Source organism: Myotis brandtii, unplaced genomic scaffold (assembly GCF_000412655.1).
Source record: "Myotis brandtii unplaced genomic scaffold, ASM41265v1 scaffold13, whole genome shotgun sequence".
NCBI classification, from domain to species: Eukaryota; Metazoa; Chordata; class Mammalia; order Chiroptera; family Vespertilionidae; genus Myotis; species Myotis brandtii.
The window spans coordinates 800,050-825,678 of record NW_005354595.1 but is presented as its reverse complement, the minus strand read 5'-3'; the positions used below and the strand labels follow the sequence as shown (position 1 = coordinate 825,678).

The 25,629-nt window shown below is 42.6% G+C and overlaps 1 protein-coding gene across 3 annotated transcripts; it reads right to left on the bottom strand.

Annotated features, from left to right (window-relative positions):
- Positions 1-728: 728 nt before the first annotated feature.
- Positions 729-24,636, bottom strand: PTGR1 (prostaglandin reductase 1). 3 transcript variants are annotated; one of them, XM_005859755.2, is made up of 10 exons: positions 24,544-24,636; positions 22,421-22,536; positions 20,392-20,437; positions 19,552-19,608; positions 16,590-16,757; positions 13,942-14,059; positions 10,994-11,149; positions 8,368-8,476; positions 4,175-4,290; positions 729-955 (listed from the first exon to the last, which is right to left on the bottom strand). In XM_005859755.2, the coding sequence occupies exons 2-10, from the start codon at positions 22,524-22,526 to the stop codon at positions 845-847; spliced, it is 987 nt and encodes a 328-aa protein (XP_005859817.1). In that variant the 5' UTR covers positions 22,527-22,536; positions 24,544-24,636; the 3' UTR covers positions 729-844. The 3 variants fall into 3 exon arrangements, with proteins under 3 accessions (XP_005859817.1, XP_005859818.1, XP_014389879.1); XM_005859756.2 differs by lacking the exon at positions 24,544-24,636 and adding an exon at positions 24,336-24,406; XM_014534393.1 differs by lacking the exon at positions 24,544-24,636 and adding an exon at positions 22,888-23,029.
- Between the last annotated feature and the right edge of the window lie 993 nt (positions 24,637-25,629).

Sequence of the window (25,629 nt, the reverse complement as noted above, 5' to 3'; positions counted from 1 at the left end):
TAATGCTAGAAATAATGCACATTCTTGTACAAGTATTACAACAATAATGTCCTATGCTATACAACAGTTACAATGAATTGTAGTTCTACCAAAACAATAAAGTTGTGTTTAATGGAGAAATATTAACTGTGCTTTGTTGTTGTTTTTTAAAATCTTGAAATGTAATACTATCCATATTTCCAGTTCTCAGTAGTCTTAAATGACTACCATATTGGACAGTACAGAGTTTGGGTAAGCAATGCTAGCCACAGAGATCCCCAAAATCAAAGTAGCTTAATTCAATAAAAGCTTATTTCCTTGGCAGCCTTCCAACATTTATTGCTTTCCAATATTTGTAGGGAGGCCATCTGGAACATACCACCTCCAAGGTCCCTGAAGCAGGGAAAGCAAGAACTGGAGCATTATATGATGTGAGGTGACTGGCTGCCATTCACTATGAAATGTTCATTCTCTATTGCTAATCACATACTATTTACATGTACTTTATTAGGTAGATCAAACTCATCACAACACTATTTTTTTATATATATTTTATTGATTTTTTTGCAGAGAGGAAGGGAGAGGGATAGAGAGTTAGAAACATCGATGAGAGAGAAACATCGATCAGCTGCCTCCTGCACACTCCCTACTGGGTATGTGCCCGCAACCAAGGTACATGCCCTTGACCAGAATGGAACCTAGGACCCTTGAGTCCGCAGGCCGACGCTCTATCCACCGAGCCAAACCAGTTAGAGCAACAACCACTATTTATTAGATAAAGAGGGCAGCATACATTTTTACCAAATGGTTAAAAAGAAATTAAGTAATCATCCAAATGATTCCTAGGTTCTATGTGTCATTTTTTTCATGCTTTCACTATTGTTTTCCCCAAATTATCTCCTTTCAGCATTCCCATAAATGCAGCTGGCATGTTCTCAAATCCTTCAGTGACGTATTCCTGGTACTGGATTTTACCCTGCATCAAAACAACAACAAATGTAATAGATTAATATCATATTCTAAATGATACACTTTTCTCATTGTAGCAACAAATTTATCAGGTACATCACAGGACACGGAAGGATAGCTGGAAATCCCTCCGCTCTGTGAACGTGCGTCACCTTGGGGCATGATCCACACACACAGTGTATGTGACAGATTACAAAGTACAATAGGAATTTCATAACAGGCACCAGATCACAGCCCAGCAATAGGAGAAATGTCACAAGGAAGTGCTTAAGCAATCTCTAAGTTATATGAAAAGTTTTATAATGTAATGATCTCAGAAGAGGTGAAAGTAGCTGGAGAAAGGCGCACCCTTTATGGTGTGATCTGCGCTCATCCTTCCCAGGACATAGCTTCATTGCTTTTCTTTGAACCCTGAGGAGGCAGAGCCTGTTCAGGAAATGTAAGTATCATGGCACCTTGATGATCTGTCTTCTCTTTAAGCCAAGGTTCTGTTAATGTGTGCTTAACATTCATTTAGGAATCTGGGAGGGAAGGGTTCATTTAGTGAGGAAGGATTTTCATTCTCTTTCTCTTACAAGACACAGGCTACTGAGTAGGACTAATTCACATTTTTAAGATTTTTTAAGGGGTCTTATGTAGAGACCTGAGCTACTGATACTATTTTTACCCTAATGTATTCCAGTGATAGTGTAGCACCCTTTATGGACTTACGGAGAGACCATTTGCTTGAGGTCACTCAACTATTAAGTAGGAAAACTGGGAATTTCACCCTTGACTATAAAGTCCAAGCTCATTCCTGCTCTTGAAGAGGCAAAGAACCTGGAAAGAGTTGAAAGCTATAATCCGATTTAAAGGTTAAAAGTAGCCCTGGCCGGCTTGGCTCAGTGGATAGAGCGTGAGCCTGCGGACTGAGGGATCATGGGTTTGATTCTGGTCAGGGACATATGCCTGGGTTGCGGCTCAATCCCAGTAGGGGGTGTGCAGGAGGCAGCTGATCGATGGTTCTCTCTCCCTCTCCCTTCCTCTCTGAAATAGATGGAAATATATTTAAATAAATAAATAAACGTTAAAAGGAGAGGATGAATACTAATATTAAATGTTAATAATGTGGGAATTTAGGCATAGGATATAGGTTATACGGGAACTCTGATTTTTCTGTAAATCTAAAATTATTCTAAAATAAAAAATATATTTTTAAAAGGGGAGAGATGAGGAAAAATGTAGATGAGAAATTAGGCTAATTCACTAGTTACTTAAAACTATAATTAGGTTCACTTTGTTAGAGGGTCGCATTAGGGGCATCAGCACGGTGGTTTCTTGCTGTCAGCTGTGACTGAGGTAGCGCTAGATTCAATTTCACCAACAGGGATAAAGCAGCTACACACGGGGAACTTAAAAATAATTTCGCTCTTCCCAGCTTCCTGGAATGAGCCCAGCCCAGCACTACAAGTGTTAGCTGGGAAAAATGCCAACCTCCAATGGTTGCCAGAGAAGCAATTTATTTCTTTGAATTGGGAGATGATCGTAAAGCCAGGAATTAGAACGTGTGATAGCACTTTCCCCCTCTAAAAAGTAAAATAATGTACCTTGTTTATTCAGATCTCTATTGACTAACATTCTACATGGCGGGAAAATGATCACAGCACAGGACAAAGGGATTGGCTGGCTTCTTCCTCTTCTAAAGGCATGGCTGTCAGAAGGCTCTACTGTAGGACCTGGAAGAGCTATGGCACAAATATATGCCCCTCATCCATTCGGCAATATTCATCTAATGCCTACATTGATGCAGACACTCTAGGTGCTAAGGATACATCAGCAAACAAAATGCATGAACACTGTTGCCTGCATAGAGGTTATATTCTCCTGGTGGGAGACGGGCAATAATTAAAGAAGTGAATTGTAATATAAGTCACATTGAAAGATGATAATTGTAAGGGTAAACGAAAAGGAGGCGCAAGAATGAAGGGGGATTACAATTTAAAATAGGGTCACTGTCAAAGTTCATTCAGAAGGCAGTTTTTAGCAAAGACTTAAAGGAGGTGCGAGAATTGAGCAGTTACAGAGGGTTAGAGAGGCAAGGGGAGGGATTGCGTAGATGAGCAAAGTGAGGAAACACTAAGAAATGAAATTAGAGAGGTAATGGGGGCTAGATGGCTGATAGCCTTGTAAGTTTTATTCTAAGTGAAATGGGGACTTCTGCAGGGTTTTGAGCATAAGAATGACATGGCTTGATTTGTGCTTTAAAAAATCACTCTGGCTGCTGTGTTGGGAATTGTCTGTAAGGGCACAAAGGTGGGACACCAGGTGGAAGCTGACACAACATCCTAGACAAGTGGTGGCCTGGACCAGGGCGGTAGCAAAGGAGGTGGGAGGAGTGGTCAGATTCTGTATGTGTGCATTCTGGTGAGCCACCAGAATTTTGCAACAGGTTAGACATGGATATGAATGAGAGAAAGAAAGGAATCAAAGATGATTTCAAGGTTTTTGGACTGAGCAACTGGCAGGGTAAAACTGCCATAACTGAGACGGTGAGGTCTATCAAGGGGGCAGGTTTGGCAGGAAAGATCAAAACATAGTTCGTTTTCGACATGTTAAGTCGAAGGTGTGTATCCCACATGCAAGTGCAGCTGTCAAGCAGTCTAGAGCTCGGGAGAGGTGCAGGCAGGAGACAGACATTCAGGAACTGTCAGCCTACCTACATGTAAAACCGTGAGCCTGGCTCTAGCCGTTTTGGCTCAGTGGAAAGAGCGTCGATTCTGGTCAAGGGCATATACCTTAGTTGCAGGCTCGATCCCTGGCTCTAGTCGGGGCATGTGTGAAGGCAAAGGCAACCAGTCCTTGTGTCTCTCTCACATTGATGTTTCTCTCTCTGTCTCTTTCTCTCCCTTCCACTCTCCCTAAAAATCAATGGGAAAATATCCTCAGGTAATGATTAACAACAACAACAAAAACCCACAAAAAACAAACAAACAAACAAACAAAACAACCACGAGCCTGGATGAGCTAACTAAGGGATGGACAGAGAAGAAAAGAGGCCCAGTGACCAGTGCAAAAGCCTGATGTGTGGATCTAAGAAAGAACGGAAAGAGAGGAACTGCAGACAACACTTGGGGGTATTTTGCTATGAAGTAGGGAGCAGTGAGATGTATGTGAAGATGTATCTACAGCATCACAGGGGAATGGGATCTGGTGTACAATTGGAGGGAGTGGCTCTGGAGCCCCTTACCTCTGAGACCCATTTCATCAATTCGTTCAGAGCCTTCTGGTGGTCATTTTTCCAGCGGCTGACCAGGAACCCTTCCATGCGGAGTTCCTGATAGATAATGACCTCTGGGGAGGGACCTGTGAAGAAAAGGGCACATTTGGGCGACAGGGTCCAGGGAGGTGGCCATGGTGAAAACAAGTACTGACTGTTCTCTTACTGCTCCCCCTTCCATTGCCTTCACTCTTTTCTGATCCACAGGGCTGCCCACCAGTCAACTCTGTGGTAGGCAGAATAATGGTCCACATCCTAATTCCCAGAACCCTGTGAAGATGTTACCTTACAGAGCAAAAGGGACTTTGCAGATATGATTAAGAACTTGAGGTGGGGGAATTTTGGGGTAGTATATAGGTGGGCCCAGAATAATCACAAGGGTCCTTATAAGGGAAAGAAGGATGAAAAAAAGTCAGAGTCCGGGGGAAAAAATGTGATGATGGAAGCAGAGATCAGAGAGAAAGAGAGATTTTGATGATTTTAGGCTGTTGGCTTTGAAGATGGAGGAAGGGGCCAGGAGCCAGGAAATGCAGGCAGCCTCTAGAGCTAGAAAAGGCAAAGAAACAGACTCTCTTCTGGAGCCTTCAGAGGGAACACAGCCCTGCTGACTCATGTTAGACTTCTGACCTCCAGAACTATAAGACAATAAATTTGTGTTGGTTTAAGCCACCAAGTTTGTGGTCATTTGTTACAGCGGCAATAGGAAACACACGTGGAGTCCTCGCACAGGTCACGAAGCCAGAGAATGGTCATTCTGGACGTGCCAGAAGCAAGGCCCACCCAAAACTTCCCAAACAGTTCTATAGACTAGAAAGAGGTCCTGAAGATGGACACATTTCTGCACCACTCAGGAATGAATCCCCTCACATTCCCAGTACTTAGCAGGTTCTTCTTGATGGCTTAATGCAGTCCTTCTATGGCATAAAGCCATCTCCTTCTGTTCTGTACTCAGAGGAGATGCAAAACAATGAGTGTCCACCCCTGGACTAAGAGCCAACAAAAGAGATCGAGAGGCTCAACAGCTCCCATGCCTGCCTTTGTCCTCGCCATTTCAGGAACCAAGAGTTAGCCTGAACAGTGGGGTCTCACACTTCGGTGTGTATCAGAATCAGGTGCAGGGCTTGTCAAATTGCTGGGTCCCTCCCCCAACTTCTGATGGTGGCTATGGAGTAGGCGCCAAGAATTTGTATTTCTAATACGTTCCCAGGAGATGGTGATGCTGCTGGTCCTGGGCTCACACTTTGAGAACCACCAGCCTAGAACCGTGGTCGGCAAACTGCGGCTCTTTGGCCCCTTGAGTGTGGGTCTTCCTAAGCCTTAGGAGTACCCTAATTAAGTTAATAACAATGTACCTACCTAAATAGTTGAAGTTTAAAAAATTTTGCTCTCAAAAGAAATTTCAATCGTTGTACTGTTGTTATTTGGCTCTGTTGACTAATGAGTTTGCCGACCACTGGCCTAGAAAAAGCACAAGGCTACCCTGCGGCCTGTAAGATAGTACTGTTCTGTGTGAGAGAGCAAAGGTTGTATGATTGCCTGGTTTCTTTTCCCAAGGATCTTAAGTGACCAGACACTGAGGGAATGACACCTGAGTATAGTCTTGCAAGTTCCAGGAAGTTAGGTTCGGTTAGAAGCGACAGTCTATTTCAGCATCTTTGATAACTGCCATCACTCAAGCCTAAAAGTTCCCACTTACTACTCTGAAGAAAGTAATATTAGCAGTCAGAAAAAATAGGGCTTCATCCTGAACTAGAAGACACTGATGCAAAATGAGTGAGACACGAGGGTGACATGAGAGAGTGATACACCCAAATTCTAGATTGATCTCATAGAAAGGGTGCTTCTTCAAAAGACCCCCACCAACTATATAGTTCTTTTTGGGTTATGGATTGGAATCCTCATTTGGAAGAGGATGAAATACCATTTCTGGGCTTGTCCACTCTGGTGGGAATGTGGTTTTCTTTATTGAGAACAAAAAATAAATGCGGCAACAAATGTGGCATTAAAGTTGGCAGAAAATAGCCCTGGTTGGTTTGCTCAGTGGTTAGAATGTCAGCCGTAGACCAAAGGGTCTTGGGTTTGATTCCGGGCATGTACCTTGGTTGCAGGTTCCATTCCTGGCTCTGGTTGGGGTGCAAGCAGGAGGCAACCAATTGATGTGTTTCTCTCACATCGATATTTCTCTCTCTCCTCTCCTCCCCTCTCTTCCTTCCACACTCTTTCTAAAAAATCAATGGGAAAAAAATATCCTTGGGTAATGATAAAAAAAAAAAGTTTAAAGTTAGGGGAAATAGTTACTTGCCTCTGAGCTATCCTAATAGTGAAATATGTTAGAATTTCTGAAAATCAGAAGCAGGGCAGAATCCCATCTGATTAAAATGGAATGGACAAGGCCAGCTGACATCTCAAAGACCTATCTGAGCAGCTGAACTTCCAAAGAGTAATTGCAAAAAAGAACTAGATCAGGTTACTCTATCCAAAATATTTGGCTACACCTATCAAGGTGGGGAAACTTTTTTCTGCCAAGGGCCATTTGGATATTTATAACATCATCTGTGGGCCATAAACAATTGCCAATTTAAAACTTAGCCTGCTATATTTGGGCAAACATTTAATTAACTCATCCCTAATGCCTTGGCAGGGCCAGACCAAATGATTTCTCAGGCTGGACGTTCCCCACCTGTGAGTCCTAATTCGACAATCTGGACTGTGGTCAAGAAATACATCCTGGAGCTTTGCTCAGTTGGCGGGCAGATGTCTCATGATTCTAGCTAAGCATCAATTAGAAAAATATAGGGGGAAAAAGGTCCCTACCAATAAGACTGCCAAGTGAGCCTGGAGTTTCCTTCTTGGAGAAGGTAGTGTCTTTGATTTTTCACAGCTCAAGAGGGAATATATAGGTTGTCCTTCCACGGCCCCTTTCACTCTCGGCCACCTGTCTCAGGGCAAGTTGCGTGTTGTTAACTAGCAGAGCTGTAAGGTTTCATTCCCAGGAGTCAAGTCTATCATAGAATGTTTATGTATGGTTGCGTAGATCATGATGACAATCTAGAAGATTCTTTCTTGTTCTTTCTCCTTTTGTTTTGACCACAGGAAACCTGTAATCTCACCAACAACACAGAATTGTTGTAGCAGAAAAGGACGCTGTATGCGTTGTTCAGAAAACCTGTCTTTGTTTTGAGTGTGTTGATAATAGGATTTGAGGAGTCTCTGGTCCTCTCAGCCATTTATCTCCCCATTCGTAAAATGGGAGGCCTATACAACATCTCTCAGAGATGGGGACCTAATGAATCCAGTTCTCTAATTGACACTATTTGTAGACCTTTATAGGCATGGAGGTGGGAGGGGCTCTCTCAGCATAAGAGAGTGAGGAAGTGGGGGACGGAAGGCATGGCAGGGCACAGGAGAAACTAAACGTGGACCATCAAGGAATGGAGGGAGGGACATGCATGCTCCTTTGCCTTTTAGAAGAAATTGTCAGTTTGGTGAGGCCAGGGTGGCCGGCTGCTCTAGGAAGCACTGCCCACGACTGTCTGAAGGAAATGGCAACCTGTTTTCCCCTTCACCCACTTCAAGTCACCTTCTACCCATACCCACACCTCCAGCAATATCCTGAAAATCCTGAAGAACCCTGACATTTTACCACCCAGACCAAGATGTTCTCTTTCTAAATCAAATCATGGCTGTCTTTTTACATTTTTTCAGGAAATAGGTAAAAACTAAAACTTTTAATAACATGTGTTTGGCCCGGCCGGCGTGGTTCAGTGACTGTCAACCTATGAACAAGGAGGTCACGGTCAATTCCTGGTCAGGACACATGCCCAGGTTGCCGGCTCCATCCTCAGTAGAGGGTGTGCAGGAGGCAGCCAATCAATGATTCTCTCTCATCATTGATGCTTCTATCTCTCCTTCTACCTTCCTCTCTGAAATCAATAAAAATATATTTAACAACAACAATAATAATAATAATATGTTTGTTCCATATGTTCAGATCCTGTTATTTCTCTGTGTTAGCTGATAAATACTATTTCATCAAGAATACCACAAAGTCTTTTAAATATTTTGATAGTCACTAACATCTTATTAATATCCGATGCCATATATGTGAATCTTCTCCTTGTCTAGTCTTCCTACAGCTTTGACCATGTGCATAAGCTCATTACCTGGGGGAATTGGGCGAGTACTATTGTATGTAGAGATGGCCCCACATATAGCAATTCTTCCAAATTTCTTCATTTGGGGGATAACAATGTTTGAAAATTCTCCACCTACCTAAACAGGACAAAAACAAAGAAACAAAAAATAACAACCTTAATCTAAACACTAGAAGATTCAGGAAAATCATTCATTTAAAATCATCATTTCACATCACTTGTTTTAACAGCAACAAAACTGATTGAATTAGCACAGTAGCGAAGAAACTTGCATTTGGAAAAAGACAATAGGAACTGGGCATTTCCATTTTATTAAAGGAACATACATTATATAACTTATAAATTGCATTCTTCTATATTGTGAGGTTCTCTGCTCAGTTCAATAATCTCATTGCCCTACCTAAAAGTTTGGAAAAGTACTCAAATGCCATATAAAGAACAATGTGGGAAGACTCACATTTTTCACTTTCAAAACTTACCACAGAGCCCTAACCGGTTTGGCTCAGTGGATAGAATGACGGCCCGTGGACTCAAGGGTCCCAGGTTCGATTCCGGTCAAGGGCATGTACCTTGGTTGCGGGCACATCCCCAGTGGGGAGTGTGCAGGAGGCAGCTGATCGATGTTTCTCTCTCATCGATGTTTCTAACTCTCTATCCCTCTCCCTTCCTCTCTGTAAAAAAAAAAAAAAAATCAATAAAATATATTTTTTTAAAAAACGAACTTACCACAGAGCTATATTAATCAAAACAATGTGAGAAAAGAAATGTAGATCAGTAGAACTAAATTGAAGTCCAAAAAAATAAACCCTTACATTTATGGTCCATTGGTTGTGATAAGAGTGCCAAAACAACTCAAGAGGGACAAGATAGTCTTTTCAACAAATGGTGTAGAACAACTGGATATCCCCATGGAAGAGAAGGAAATTGGACTCCTTCCTTATACCATACACAAAAATTAACTTAAAATGCATCCTAGACCTAAATGTAAGAGCTAAAACGATAAATCTCTTAGAAGCAAACAAAAAGAATAAATGCTCATGATCTTGGGTAGGGTAAAGCATTAGATGTGACACCAAGGGACAAAAGAAAAAATAATGGAAAACTTTTGTGCTTTAAAAGACACCATCAAGAAAGTGAAAAACAACTTATAAACAGAATAGGAGAAAATATTTGCAAACTATATACAGTGGATCCTCATTATTACTGGATCCCATATTTGTGAACTGGACTGCTTGCTAAAATTTACTTATAACCTCCAACTCAATATTCACAGGGCTTGCCCTGGTCATTTGCAGACATGTGCAGAGCAGAGAAAGAGATGCAAAGTTACCAGCTAAGGTCAAGCAAGGACATGGCTCTGCCTTCTTTTCTCAGCTCTCTCACAGAGATCATCGGAGGGTGAAGACAGTAGGGGGCAGTGCAGTTTAGTTCAAGAAGCTCTGCTCCTGAGCCATTTGGATGGGGTATGAACTCCAACTTTGGGAGGATTAGTGGGGCAGCCTCAGGCAAGTTACTTAACATTTCTCTGAATCTCCTATTCCCTATTGTAAAATAAAGAATATGGAAGCTATTGGAAGAGTTGTTTTTAGGATTTAAGATTGTAATCTATGTGAGATATGCGCATATATGTACATACTTTTCCAGGAGCAATGAATGGCTCAGTGTTTGTGGTGACTTTATAGAACATAACTACCAGGAATACCAAGACCTGACTATATCTGATAAAGGGATTTATATCCAGAATGTATAAAGAGGCCTTACACCTCAACGAATAGCCCAATTGAAAAATGGGCAAAGAATTTGAACAGACATTTCTCCAAAGAAGATATACAAATGGCTAATAAGCACATGAAAAGATGATCAATGTTAGCTATTAAAGAAATGCAAATCAAAACCACAATGAAATTATCACTTCAGACCCACCAGGATAGCCCTAATCAAAATGATGGATCATAAGTGTGGGTGAGGATGTTGGAACCCTCATATGGTGCTAGCAAGAATGTAAAATAGTGCAGCCATTGTGCAAAATAGTTTGGCAGTACCTCAAAATGTTAAACATGAAGTTACCATATGACCCAGCAATTCCATTCGTAGGTGTATATCCAAGAGAAATGAAAACATATCCACACAAAAACTTATACATGAATGGTCATAGCGGCATTATATAACAGCCAAAAAGTGTAAATAACAAATGTCCATCAACTGATGAATGGATAAATAAAATGTGATATTCAATATATGGAATATTATTTGGCCATAAGAAGGAATGAATCACTGATACATGCTACAACATGGATGAACCTAGAAAACATGCTAAGTGTAAGAAGCCAGTCACAGAAGACCACTTTTGAGGGAAAGTGGAACTGTTAATAAGTACAGCATTTCTTTTTTAGTGTGATAAAAATGTTCTAAAATGGATTGTGGTGACAGTTGTACAATTCTGAGGATATACTAAAAACCATTAAATTCTACATTTTAAATGGGTGAATTATATCACAATAAAGCTATTTTTGTTTTGTTTGTTTAAAAAGTCATACGTGCTTTAGTCATAGATTTCAGATGGAAACTCCAGAAGTATATTCCCTGTATAGTTACTTTGTTAGTAAATCAGATTTTAAGTCTAATTTGTACTTACATTATCAAAATAACAATCATAACCGTCAGGAGAAGCTTTTTTCAACGTTTCTTCCAAAGACTTTATTGTCTTGTAGTTAAAGGCAACGTCAAATCCAAGCTTTTTAAGGTAGGCAACCTTATCATCAGACCCTGCTGCTCCAACAACTTTGCAGCCCTAAGTAGGGGTGGGGCGGGGGAAGGAAATCATTTATAAGTCACAAGCACAGACAACTCCACCCTCCTAGTCCAGAAAGGTCAGGTTCCCCAAGGACACCTTCTGAGGGGCTGAGCCACGTATATGAGAATACCACGATGGGCCCCCTATAAGTAAAATTAGTCCCTGAACCATCCTACAACCCAAGAATAACTTCAGCTTGCCTCTGACTACCCAATAGATCCTTTCTATGTTAATGTGGTTTGCAGTTCATTTCAACCTGCCGGCTTGACAACATATTCATTTGTCTCTCTTGTGGTTTTTTTTTTTTTTTAAATTAATGTTTTTTATTGATTTCAGAGAGGAAAGAAGAGGGAGATAGAAACATCAATGATCAGAGTGAATCATCAATCGGCTGCCTCCTGCATACCCCCCACTGGGAGCTAGCCTAAAACCCAGGCATGTGCCCTGGCTGGGAATTGAACTGTGACCTCCTGGTCATAGGTCGATGCCCAACCATTGAGTTATACCGGCCAGGCCCTCTCTTGTTTCTTTATTTTGAAGCTTCTCTTCCCTTGCAATGACTTGCATGCTATGTCTTGGTGCAGCTGTCCTTTAACTATTATTTTGGCTCAGTTCTGGGACTCTCATTTCATAGGTAGCCCTCCCGGTAACTGTCCCCTTTTGTTTGATTTGGCCCAAAGCATTGGACTAGATGCTGCTTAATCTGCAAAGCACATTTAGGCTGAGACTGGATACTATATTGGCACATAGAAAGTAGCTCTTCAGAAAGCTCTCTTACATTCTGAATGGATCGTGAAGACCAGAAGATGAGCCACTATGCACTTTCAGTTAGGGGAAGGCCTTTGGGTTCATACATGTATCTGTACAAACAATAACTGCAATCTACTTTTCCCATTTTTTCATGACTCAAGAAAAAAACTCTTGCAAAAGCTCCCCCCTCTGTCTTTTGTCCTTCTAGCCTTATAAACTCACAGGATGATCTCATCGACACTTATGACCTCAATGCCTCCTTCATGCAGATGTTTCTCACCCTTTCTATCCATATCCAATCACCAGGTTTTATTCTTTTTCCCCAAATATCCTAAAAGCTGGCTCTGACATCTAATCTCTACCTTTGATGCATCACAGTTTCCATCTGAATTCTTGTAAGGGCCTCCTAATTAGACTTCTTGCCTCTAGTACTTTGCCCCTGGAAACTATGAACCAAGGCAATGTAACTTCTCTAAAATGCAGAACTAATTCTGTCTCTCCTTTAAGGATTAAGCTTTTTATTACGGCAGTGTCCTGTGGGGTTTCTAAAAGAACAGGTTTAAGGATAAGTCCTATCAAATTTTTGAAATAAACATGCCTTACAGTTTAAAGAAAACATTTAATATTTGACTATTGGAAATATTACTAATTTGTTTTGTAAGTCTAGCATAACCCAAGCTGAATATTGATAAGTTCAGAACAAAAAAAAAAAAAAACTTCAAACCAAACTCGTCTATAAAGATAGATGCAAAAATTCTGTTTAAAATGAGATCAAATAAAATTCCAAGGTACAAGCCCATAATTTCCATAGGTAAATAAAGCTTATTCCAGGAATGCTAGAATGATTCAATACTGGACTACTAATGTAATTCATTAACTGCAAAGTTAACCTGATAAATGCTGAAATAACATTTGATAAAATTCAGTATCTATTCCTATGTCTTTACTTACTTGTAAATAAATTCTTCCTGTAACCTCTAAGGTAGCTTCATTTCTTATTTGTAGCCCAAGCTCCCATTAACACTGGGGACCACCCTGAATCCTTGGCTATTGGTTATAGTCCTGTATTCATCTGTATTTTACTTCACTCTTTTCCCAGGAACTAGGTCCCGATTCTGCATCCCAGCCTCTGGCAAAGGATCAGCTAAGCCAAATCAGCTTGCAACATTCCTCCATGTGACACATCCTGACCATGTCTGAGCGGCCTGCTGCCCACCATCACATCAGATCTCTTGAACACAGACTCCTGCCTAAATCAGAGCAATGTTTCCATGCCCTAGGTACCTCCTAGGAGTTGGCCCCACCGCTCTGGGCTGACTGTAGTAGCCTTCGCCATGGGGCCACGTGGGCTATCTTGATTGGCTAACCTCACGTTCCTCCTTTATTGTTGGGGACAATCATAAGGAGAGAAGGTAAGGTTGTAACAAGAAATGCTCAGCAGCCACTATGAAAGAAGCCTGGCTGGTGTGGCTCAGTTGGTTGAGCATCTTCCCTTGCACCAGGAGATTTCAGTTCGATTCCCGGTCAGGGCACATGCCCAGGTTTCAGGCTCAATCCCCAGTAGGGGGCATGCAGGAGGCAGCCAATCAGTGGGTCTCTTTCATCATTTATTTTTTTTCTCTCTCTCTCTTCTCCCTGCCTCTCTGAAATCAATAAAAATATATTTTAAAAAAGTAACAATGTTCATTTTTTCCTCATTCTCCCATTTCTCATTCATTCCCAATCTTCAAATTCTAAACAAGATCCACTACCAGCGGTTCTCAACCTGTGGGTCGCGACCCCTGAAAATACATCCTGCATATCAGATATTTACATTACGATTCATAACAGTAGCAAAATTACAGTTATGAAGTAGCAACGAAAATAATTTTATGGTTGGGGGTCACCACAACATGAGGAACTGTATTAAAGGGTCGCGGCATTAGGAAGGTTGAGAACCACTGCATCTCCGAGACTAGGGAAGGTCTGCTGTGTTCATTGCTGCATTCCCAGTGCACACTGTGGGTGCTGAGCATTTGCTCCTAGAGGAAGACACTTACCTTGATCTTAGCTATCTGCCCCACAACAGAGCCCACGGCTCCTGCTGCTGCATTAACCAAGACTGTTTCTCCACTTTTTGCACTACAGATGTCGAGTAGGCCAAAGTAGGCTGTTAGGCTGAGGAAAGAAAATTAAGGATATGTGAATAAATTTGTTGCTTTCCCATATAATTCATTCAGATATATCCCAAAGACCTTCTTAGACTGTCATGGGTCTAGGTAAAAGAAAACAATAGGAAATGAATATTACCATCCACTAATGGTCCACCTTCTCTTTCCTTACCCCTTACTCCAAACAGAAATAATGAGGGGACTAGGGTGGGAAGGGAGAGTTGGCTGGAAGGGGACTGCATCCTATCTATCACCAGGTGAAGTCTTGGGGGTAAAAGAAGATAGGTCCCCCTTAAACTTTAGTGACCCAAGAATAGAGAGGTTGTGCCTCATTCGCATCTAACTCCTAGGGAGATGGAGAGCTTCATGGGGAAAGCCTCCAGGTCATCCCGGTGCCACAGCCACAGAGCAGATATAATGGTATGAGGTGTCTAGGCATGACAGGGTCAGAGAGAAACACCTGGAGTTTCCCATGGCTCCAAAGCAGTATGGAGAACTTCTGAAACTTCTTCATCTCACCCCAAATAGGATGTCAAAGGTAGCTTGCAGGAAAAGAACACTAGGCTTGCAAAGATACAGCTCAGACAGTACTGATGGGGAGTAGGTGAAGAAACCACCACACCTCCGTGCATTGCTGGCTTGGAAGAAGACGTGGTTGAAGACACAATGGGAAAAGTTACGCTTTGAGCAGGAGACTAGCCTCAGACTAAGAAAGATCAAGCTCAAGAAGTCGTTGTCCCCCTTCTACTGACACTGAACTTGCATTCGCCCTTGGAGCTTTTCATCAACCCTAGGGAGAAGATAAAGGAAATGCTGAGCTTGAGACCTGAAATGACCTGAGAAATCACTGAATTTACTGGGGTTTTCTTTTACTACACCAGCCAAAATAAGGGCTTGAAATAGAAATAAAGTGCAATAGTAGAAACAGTTTGAGTTACATTTTGCACCCCCGAGTCTGAGCCAATGAAATCCATACCCATTATGGTGACTGCTAAGCCACTTTCAACATTTCAGACAAATTCATGTAAAGTTGTTTCTATATAAAACAGAAACTACAGCCCTAACTGGTTTGGCTCAGTGGATAGAGTGTCAGCCTGCAGACTGAAGGGTTCCAGGTTCAATTCCAGTCAAGGGCATGTACCTTGGTTTCGGGCACATCCCCAGTAGGGGGTGTGCAGAAGGCAGCTGATCGATGTTTCTCTCTCATCAAAATTTCTAACTCTATCCCTCTCCCTTCCTCTCTGTAAAAAAATCAATAAAATATTTAAAAATGTGATTTCTTTAAAAAAAAAAACCCCAAAAACAGAAACTATATATTGGCATAACAAGCTTCCTGGGCCTTGACTCTATTTGGGGTCCATGAGAGTTGAGCACTGAAGGGAACGTAGTGAAAGGCTTAGGCAGCACTTTATCCAAGGACCCAAATATCTAACTAATATTCCCTTAATCCAGTGTTTTTCAAAAGAAAGAGGGAGGGCAAATGGGGGGAAATGAAGAGGAAGAAAGGCAGGAAGGAAGGGAGAAAGGTGAAAACGGAAGGAAGGAAGAAGGAAGGAAGGAAAGGATCACACGACATAGCAAAAGAGCAGAAATAAAGGAATTCCAGGCGATGACTAGAACGTGTTGGGGACCCCAAAAGGAATTCAGTCGACCTTGCTTCTCCCGGGCATAAAAGAAACTTGAGGTCCACGATGCAGCCGGGACCTGGAACGTAGACACAGGATGAACTGACCAGGTGTCTTCCTGAGGGACAGGAAGAACTTCCCAAGGTCAAGAGACACCTGGGCATTTATTTTAAATCTGTGCCAAGCGGAGAGACTGCACAGCTACTAGTATAATCTGTGATTCATCTTCGTTATTTAATGTCCAGCTTCTCTTGCTCCTCAGGGAAAGGTGGGGAAGGATACAGACGCAGAAAACCAAGGTAGACTGAACTCCTTCCCTTTCAGAATTCTGAAATGGAGGCAGAGATGAGTGATGGGTGAAGGTAGGACCCTCCCAGGGACAGGAGGAGCTGGTGCCTTTGCGTTGCCATTTGCCAGCTGCTTGAGAGGGATCGTGCCCACCTTGCTTCTCCCTCCTGCTTCCTCTTTATACCTGAGTGTCACTGACCTGATTCCCCCCTTTTTTTCCTTTAGTTTTAAGGCTACCTTGAGCCTCGCCCACTCTTCTTTCCTTCTTAACCCCACCATCTTCTCTAATCAGCCCTGAACCTATAATGCAGAGGTTCTCAACCTGTGGGTCGCAACCCCTTTGGCGGTCGAACGACCCTTTCACAGGGGTTGCCTAAGACCATCCTGCATATCAGATATTTACATTACGATTCATAACAGTAGCAACATTACAGTTATGAAGTAGCAACGAAAATAATTTTATGGTTGGGTCACAACATGAGGAACTGTATTTAAAGGGCCAGAAGGTTGAGAACCACTGCTCTAATGCCTTGTCTCTTCTGATTGACCAAGTTCTGGACAAAGCATTTAGGAAATACGGAGTGTCAGGCACTCAAACAAGTGGCATACAGGCACAAAGCTCACCCCGGCATGCCGAGTGTTCCCAGCATCAAAGACAGAGGTAATGTGCTTGGCCACGCTTCCGGCATCTTCTCTAGTTCTTTTCCGTCAGAAATGGAGTGTGATGTCCAGCCTGAAGAAGCCAATACTACAGTTCCTGTGGGAAAGGCCGAGTTTTTACTTTCCACAACTCTGAAAGATAAAGCACATCGGGACATGTGAAACCTCTTGCCTTCGAAGAGGATGGGGATGCTGTGTGGCTCTATACAATGAGCACGGAGGTTGATATTCCACGAATGAATACCCTGCCCACATCTCTCCAGCTTAATTCTTAGCCATTGGTCTCTCCTTCTTCTGGACAAAATATAGGGGCCATCAGACATGGATGCTCTCAATTGGCCCAGCATCTGTCCCTGTCCTAACCCACTTCTCTTCTATCTAAGCAAGAGGTGTCCATCCTCTGTCTCGCGGTGCCCTGGAACCAGCTGCTTATGTTCTTCAGGGGTCACCCTCCATTTCTGAGCCCTTCTTCTCCCCTGAATCTGTAACACTTTCCTCCCTACTGTCCCTTGCCCTCAGCGTAAAAGCCTGCTCAACTCTGCTATTTTACAATCCCATTTTCTCCCTGCCTCCTTCCTCTGTCTTCTTTGCTTCCCATTCACTTGATAACTCAATGCAACACCCCCACAATGCCACTAAGGTCACAACAACCCCCTGAGAGCAAAATCCAGTGGACACTCTTCATTCATTATCTGATTTGACTTTTCTACTGTATTCAACACACTGTGCCACCTCACACTCTTTCCCATTGGTTTCCAGGATTTTGTCAGGCTTTTTACCTCTCTCTCTAAGCTGCTCCTTTTTTGTCTCATTTGTCGATTTCCTTTCTTCCAGCATCTCCCACTCTTACCATTCTTTATTGTCCCTCTCCCAAGATCATAAAGTTATATAACATACATTTATTTTTAGAAAATTCAAAACAAATAAAAGTATCAGTTCTAAGCCTATGAAACAAAGATAACTTGTAATATTTTGGTGTATTTTATGGCAATCTTGATATATTTTTTAATGTGCATATATTGTGTGTCTTTACATAAGTGAAGTAATTTTATGTGTTTTGTAATCTAATTTTCTCCTTCAACATGATATTAGTCTATATAACTTATACTTTTTCTCATGTTAGTCAGAATCCTTCAAAAACTATAATGAATTTAATTATTTCCCCATTATTAGACATTCAGACTATTTCCAGTATTTTTCCTAATGTAAATTACATTTCAATTTCTATCCATAAATAAGAACTTGTTATTTCCTTAGACAGTATTTCTCTAGATAGAATTACTAGGGTAAAGAGTATTAAAACATTAACTGTTGCTGGATATTGCCAAATTCCTCTTGAGAAAGTTATGCCAACTTTTGCTTTTACACTTAATGTATGAGAGTATTATAATAACATTTCCATTACTGGGTATTATGTGTAAAAAAAAAAAAAAGACTTTGGCAACTCAGCAAACACAAGTACATGTTCACTCCTTTGATTGTTAGCAAGAAATGAGTAAGACCTACATGAAGAAAACTGTTAATAAGCCATAACACAAAAATAGATAAATGAAGAGATATAACTTGTACTTGGAGAGATATATTATAAATATAGCAGTTCTCACTAAATAAATCTATAGTTACTGAAGTCCCAATAAAAATCCAAATAAAATTTTAATAAATGGTATAACTGGCTAGTCATTTGGACATAAAGCAAACACTTAAGTCCTTATTCCAAAATAAAATAATTCAAAGATTTAAATGTGAAAAATTAAAGTATAACATACTAGAAGATAAATCTTTTAGTCATTTGGTGAGAAGAATGCCTTTATCATCATGCAATAAAACCAAGAAGCCATAATTACAAATATTAAAAATGGTATCTCATAAAATGTTTAAACTATGATTGGATATAGAAGAAAGATAAAGAAAAACAAAGACCCAACTACTTGCAAAAGTAATATTCCTAACAGATGAGATGAAAAGACCTAAAGGGCAAAGGACATAAACAGATAATTCACAGAAGAAATCGATCATTAATTTACAAAAAGAATGTCAACATCACTAATAATGAAAGAAATGCAAATTAAACTGGGCATGAAGTATCAACATATTCTTCTCAAATTGCCAAGATTGATGGTAAGCAATAGTCACATAGTTATGTAGGACACAGGGTGATTAATATGATATTGGTAGGAGTGGATACTCATACAATCATTTGGAAGAGCAATTTATCATCATCTCTTCAAATTAAAAATGCGTACCTCCTTTGACCTAGAATTTATACTTCTGGAAATTTAATGTAAAACAATATTCATCAAAGTGGGCAAAGAATACACAGACACACGTATACCTATTCCTTGCAGAACTATTCATATTTGGGAATGGTTGTCAGTAGTGGATTAGTTAATTGGCAGATAACAATGGCATAAATTATAGCCATTAAAAGATAGGTAGTATATTTATATACTACCAACAAAGGACATCCATCACATATTGAGAAAGGCAATTTGCTGAAGGGCATTTAATCCCATTTTTAAAAAGTATAGATATTAGTATGTGTACTGAAAAAAATTTTGAAATAATAATACATTCACAACAGTCCTCTCTGAGGATGATGGGGGAACTGTCAGCTTCCAAGATACAAATTTTTTGTTTTATTTGAATTTCTACAAAATAATTATGAACTGGACAAATACAATTTTTTTTAGTAATTAAAAGTAAGTATAGCAAAGTGAAGTTGAAATGATGACAATTTCACAGCCTTTCTTCCTTTCCCATTAGTCAGGAAAAGAACAATTCCCATGTTGCTTTGAAGATCAAACAATGAGTGAACTACTGGTACACAGTTGAAGAAATTGTGAGAGCAATAGACAAGAGACAGGGCCTAGCAGAAGGTAAAGGGGAGACATATTTTCCAAACACTGGGGTAAATGGAAATATCTACCTGGCCACTTGCTGCCCCATCAACGTATCACCCTCCTTCAATCGTTTGGCCGCCAATCTGGAAAAAAATAATCCATGCTTAATACATAAGAGCATCTGGGAAAAACTGTCTTGAGTTTACCATTGGGGAAGTGTGCGCAGAAACCTGGACTTGCAATTGGTGCCTAAAGGGGGATGGACAGACTTGTGGGACTGAACCTTTAACCTGTGGGATCTGACACTATCTTCTGGTAGGTAGTGTCAGAACCAAGTTGAATTGCAAACACGCAGCTGGTGTCTTAGCTTTGCATCTCTATCAATCAACTAGGAGAAAAATTATTTAAAGGAAAGATGACTATATGGATTACCTAGGCAAAAAATTACGGAGGAGTGTGTGACCTATGAAGGCTTTTATTCTCTTCCCTCCCAGAGAATTTACTGAGTACTCAGTTTGAGTCACCTGCAGATTACCCAAATTACAAGAATATAGGGAAATAGAAGGCAAGAAAATCCAATTTTAGTCTTAGCATCTTCCTCTACTCAAATTGTTTGCCAGTAGTGAAATGGACAAATTGGAGATTGGTTTTTGTTTTTTTTTTAATTTTTCTGGAAGCAACTCTGGTGAGCAATGAGAGGCAAACTGTGGACACTAAGATAGGAGGTAATTGTAAAATAAAGAGGCCAGGGTAATTCCTCACCAAGCTTCTCTGGCCTTTGCCTGCCACAAATCCCATCACTCTTACTGTGCTGGGAGAATCAGGGGGAAATGACTATTTTGAATCAGCTGGCTATTTTACAAGATGAGCTACTTTAACATAGAGACTAACATACAATATAAGAATTTTTAAGAGGAAAATAATACCTCATGTAAGGATCCACAGTGAGGAACAAAGCTTCCAGCAGGACCTCTACAAAAGAAAGCATCCCATAGGCAATTAGAACTAAAGGCTTGATGCCTTTGTTGTCTCTGACATTCTAAATAAACACAGATCGTATTTCAGCTTCAGGGCTGCCCTCTCATAAGTACTTCCTATTGAAGAGCCAAGAAGGACTCACATTTGGCCCAGCCTATTGTTGTTGTTGTTGATGATGATGATGGTGGTGGTCATCATCATTATCATCATCATCATGATGATATTTGCACAGCACTCCATGATTTTCATGTATTATTCCATAGGATATTCTCAACAATTGTTGTTTCTACTTTATTTAAGTTTAGGTTCAGCAACTTGCCCAGGGCCATATTTGTAACCACTATATTGCAGTACTCACCTAGGGTTTCATTACCAGTTCCAGTTAGTATTAAAGAACTAGTGGCCCGGTGCATGAAATTCATGTGGGGGGGCGGGGGGGGCGGGGGTCCCCTAGCCCAGCCTGTACCCTCTCCAATCCGGGACCCCTTGGGGGATGTCTGACTGCCAGTTTAGGCCTGATCCTGCTGTTCAGTCATTTGGTCGTCCCTCACTAACCCCCCTGCTGGCCAGGTCGCCCCACGCAGTCTGCTGTTCAGTTGTTTAGTCGTCCCTCACTAACACCTGTGCCGGTCTGGTCGCCCCACGCAGCCTGCTGCTCAGTCGTTTGGTTGTTCCTCACTACTAATCACCCCCAACTGCCCTCCACCCCTGGCCTGATTGTCCCTAACTGCCTCTGCCTTGGCCCCACCACCATGGCTTTGTCCGGAAGGTCTCCCAGTCTAATTAGCATATTACCCTTTTATTCGTATAGCTATGCATGTTGTGCCCAGCCAACATGGCTCAGTGGTTGAGCATCCACCTATGAACTAGGAGGTCACGGTTCAATTCCCGGTCAGGGTACATGCCTGGGTTGCACTCTCGATCCCCAATGTAGGGCATGCAGGAGGCAGCCAATCAATGACTCTTTCTCATCATTGATGTTTCTATTTCTCTCTCACTCTCCCTTCCTTTCTGAAATCAATAAAAAAATAAACAACAACAATATAGTAGTATATATGAATATGTATGTTGCTAGCCTGGCTCTTAGGTACACATTCTCTTGAATTTTGAAGCTGAGTCCTGGCTATCCCGATTTATATGGGACAGATAACTTGGTCATACTATTTGATTGCATGCCCTTTTCACATAGCTTACCTACCTGTAAACACCGATTAAGACCCTCCTTAAAGTCTGCTCTACAAAGCTCATTTCCAAACATGTTATGAAGTGTGTTGCCATTTCTCTCCCATAGATACCCTTAGGTTTGACTTGACCATTCAGTTCCCCCAAGTGGACAGGACCCTCCTCAATGAAGAATGAGGATTTTCACCTCCTTGTCTCCTCACAGGGATAGTCTGAGCTCTGCACACAGACTGTCTACCCCACTGTCATCATAGGGTTCACCAGGCCAGAGAGGAAATCCTCCCATCGATCAAAGTCATGAAGAATAATGCACCCAAGCTCAAGTGTCAATTACCAAGAAAGAAGAGGGATCCTCCAACATGACATCGATCGAGGCTTCACACAGAGGACTTTGAAAAAGTCTCTGTGGCAGACTGAGAATGGCCGAGAATACCTCCCATCTCTGTGTGAGGGCCTCTCTGCCAATCCTCTCATCAGAAGTCTGTTCCCTCTCCTTGACCTGGGCTTGGCTGTGACTTGCTTTGACAACTTTATTAGCAAACATGACACAAGTAGAGGTTAGAAAAGTACTTGCAGCTTGCCAATTCTTGCTGCTCTAGATTCAGGAGACCACCGTGGAAATAAAGAGCTCAAATTAGCTTGCTAGGAAGGCCACACAGAGGAGAACTGAAGCCACAGAATTGTGTGCTAATAAATGACTGTTGTTTGAAGTTACTAAGTTTTGGGGTAGTTTGTTATGCAGCAAAGTTTGATTGATACAGTCTCTTTCCGTTCAAATCATATGATATGACTTACCTCCATTTTTTAAGGGTGGGAGTTCTACTGTCTTCATCTCAAAGTTACTATTTGTAGGGTTGCCTTCAAAGTGCTTCTTCAGGGTCCAGCTCTTAGCACGAACCATCCTGAAACTCCTAGAACATAGTAGTCACATGTCACAAAGTGACTGGATTATTATAGCTCACTAGTCATTGCACTGGGGCCAGACAACAGGGTCTACCCATCATTTACTTCTCATCATTATCATAGAGTATCAATCACCCTTCTTTAGTATTCACTCTGTTTTTGTTGCTGTGCTCAGCACTTCATAGTCATCATTTCATTTTATCTTCATAACTTCCCTGTAGAATGGGCATTGTTATCATTCACAGCATACAGTGTACAAAACGCAAACTGAGGCTTCCTTGGGAAACGGTCAAGACCAGGAAAAATGTAATCCAGCACAGAAATGCTTCCCAGCCACCGCCAGGGAACGGAACACCTACCTGGTGTGCAAATATTCTGTTTCTTGCCCCACATGAAACGAATTCTAAGAAATATTGTCAAACACAAAGAACAGACTAGAAGTCCATGCACATCTTTCAAATGGATAGAGCAGTGATTTTCAACTCCTGGCACACAAACTAATTGCTCAAACTCTGTGGCACAGCAAAAAAAAAAAAAAATGTATTTTTTGATGATCTGAGGTATAATTTTGATCCATTCACACTGGATGGCGTTTGTCATTTTTTAAAAAATTGACTTCAGAGAGCAAGGGAGAGGGAGAGAGAGAGAGAGAGAGAGAAAGGTCAATAATGAGAGACAATCATTAATCGGCTGCTTCCTGCACACCCCCTCACTGGGCATGCACTTTGACCTGGAATCCAACCAGGACCTCCTGGTTCATAGGTCCACGCTCAACCACTGGACCACACTGGCCTGGCTGTTGTCATTGTTAAATTTGACAGTCTAAGGGAAAAGAGGTGAGTGCCCCTGACTCAATAGTCAGGTATTGCATTTTTTAAAAAAATTCCTGCGGCGCCCTAACTGGTTTGGCTCAGCGGATAGAGCGTCGGCCTGCAGACTGAAGGGTCCCAGGTTCGATTCCAGTCAAGGGCATGTACCTGGGTTGCGGGCACATCCCCAGTAGGGGGCGTGCAAGAGGCAGCTGAATCGATGTTTCTAACTCTCCCTCCCTCTCCCTTTCTCTCTGTAAAAAAATCAATAAAATATATATTTTTTAAAAAATTCCTGCGGCACATCAGTTGAAAATCTCAGACTTGGAGCAACATGTTCTCAGACAGTCTCAGGAACACTTGAACAGCACCGGGTGGCGCTGCTGCTCCGCCCCATTTGCAGGCGCGAGTTTTCTTGGGCAAACCGAGCGGGAAATCAAGGATTTGTTGGGATTTAAATTCGCTCTCACACAAAAACGAGAGATCATTCTCATAGCTCTGAATTGCCCTGCATCACGTGGGAACCGCGCCTTCCCCATCTGTGACTCAGCCGCTAACCGCCCGCAGCCGCTGGCGATTTCATGCTGCCGCCAGCACTGGTCGGGGACACATGTGGCCTGGAGGGGACACATTGCAAGAGGAGCGGTCGGACCCGCCCCATCCGCAGCCCCACTGTGCCTGCTGGCTTCTTTTCCCCAGGCGGCAGCAGCTGAGAATTCTGAATTCGCCGCCGTCCAGGAGCCCCTTGGAAAGGGCCTGGCCGCAGAGGCGCGGAGCAGTTCAGCGAGCATCCCACCGACCCGAGTCAGGGGGCCTGGTGAGCGCCTGGCACACCCGCCCCAGGCTCCCACCTCCCGCCCCGCTCAGACCGGTGCCCGGGAATGGAACTCCGACCCCTGCCTTTCCTCTCCTTCCACACCCGTCCCAGGTTCGCAGCCCCGGAGCAGGCAGCTACGCCGTGCAGCCGAAATTCTCTCCAGCCAACACCCCTTTCCGACCTCTCCAAGAACTTGCAGGGCACAGAGGCGTCCGAACAGCTTGCGTCGCTTCCTCCGAGCGCAAGGCCGGAGGTTATTCAGCAAAAGGAGGGGGAGAGCCACGCGCAAACGCTCCGCCCAGGGTGTCTAGAAACTCAGCAGGAGAAAAAAAGGGGGGGAAAGGAGGAAAAAGCGCGGCCTGGATGGGCGGGGGAGGGTCTTTACTTACTAAGTGAGTCCGCACGTTCCACTACCCGGAGACAGCGATTGTGACTACGCAACAGAGCACTCCCGCCTGGATTTAAGGAACATTCCAGGGAGGGCGGGGCTTCCCCAGGGCGGGGCGTTCGTGAGAGGGTGTGTGTGTGTGTGTGTGTGTGTGTGTGTGTGTGTAAAAGCCTCCCATTGGAGCCCTGCCCGGGTCGTGCTGTCCCCGCACCAGTGTCCTAACTGGGGACGTGGCAGAAAGTGGGAAGAGCCGTGGCCTCGGGCAAGGAGGCGCGAAGACAGGGTCCCGAGCGGCCACAGTCCGGGTCTGGACCAGTGCTGGCCTGGTCCCCAGGCTCCTCCTCACCCCTGCAGCTTGTCTAGCATCCACGCTTCCACCCCCGTGGGCGCCCGCGTCCAGGTGCCCTGCCCGCCAGTCCCGGTTTGCCTGATGAACACTTGCTGACCTTTGATGAGCCAATTCAAGGGCCACCTCCTCTGTGTGTCCTTTGTAGACGCTTTCAGGTGGCAGTGAGCACCCCACCCCACCCAGCCCGTGACTGGACCTCTCTCAGACTCCAGATGCGTTCTAAGGGGGGAAGGGGGGTATGCAAAGGGAAGCCCCCGATTTTTCTGTTGTTTTTTTTTATAGTGAACATTAAATATATTTTTAATGAATAAAATGTGTTAATCAATATAAAATGCTTAGTCTAGTACAGGCCAGTGGTAACCCTCAAGGAACGCTAGCGCCTAGTAACAATCTTTTGACCTCCCCACTGACCCTAAGTCAGTGCCAGGCCAGCCACACCAAGTCTCATTCAATTTCACTGACCCAATCCTTATCAGCCATGTCGTGCAAATGAAACAATGGAGAAGATAAACCTTCAGAGAACTTTCGAACTTCCCCTTAATTTCCTCCATTTCCCTCTCTGTAAGGTAACCAATGTTACCAGGGTAGTGTTGCTGAGACCAAGAGCTTAGATCTGACATTCACATTTGAACCCTTGCACCTACCTGTATCATTTAGGATATTTTTTTTTCTTGCAAGTTACACAACACTCACACTGGGTTAAAAAATAAGGCAGATGACTCCACCAAGATGGCGGCA

Bases quoted from the DNA above. Each gene is read 5' to 3' on its own strand.
- PTGR1 (XM_005859755.2), bottom strand. From the start codon at position 22,526: ATGGTTCGTGCTAAGAGCTGGACCCTGAAGAAGCACTTTGAAGGCAAC. The intron at 20,438-22,420 runs GTAAGTCATATC...TTTCTTTTGTAG, and splicing joins CCCACCCTTAAAAAATGGAG to AGGTCCTGCTGGAAGCTTTG. The intron at 14,060-16,589 runs GTGAGCTTTGTG...TTCTTTCCTCAG, and splicing joins GGAACACTCGGCATGCCGGG to CCTAACAGCCTACTTTGGCC.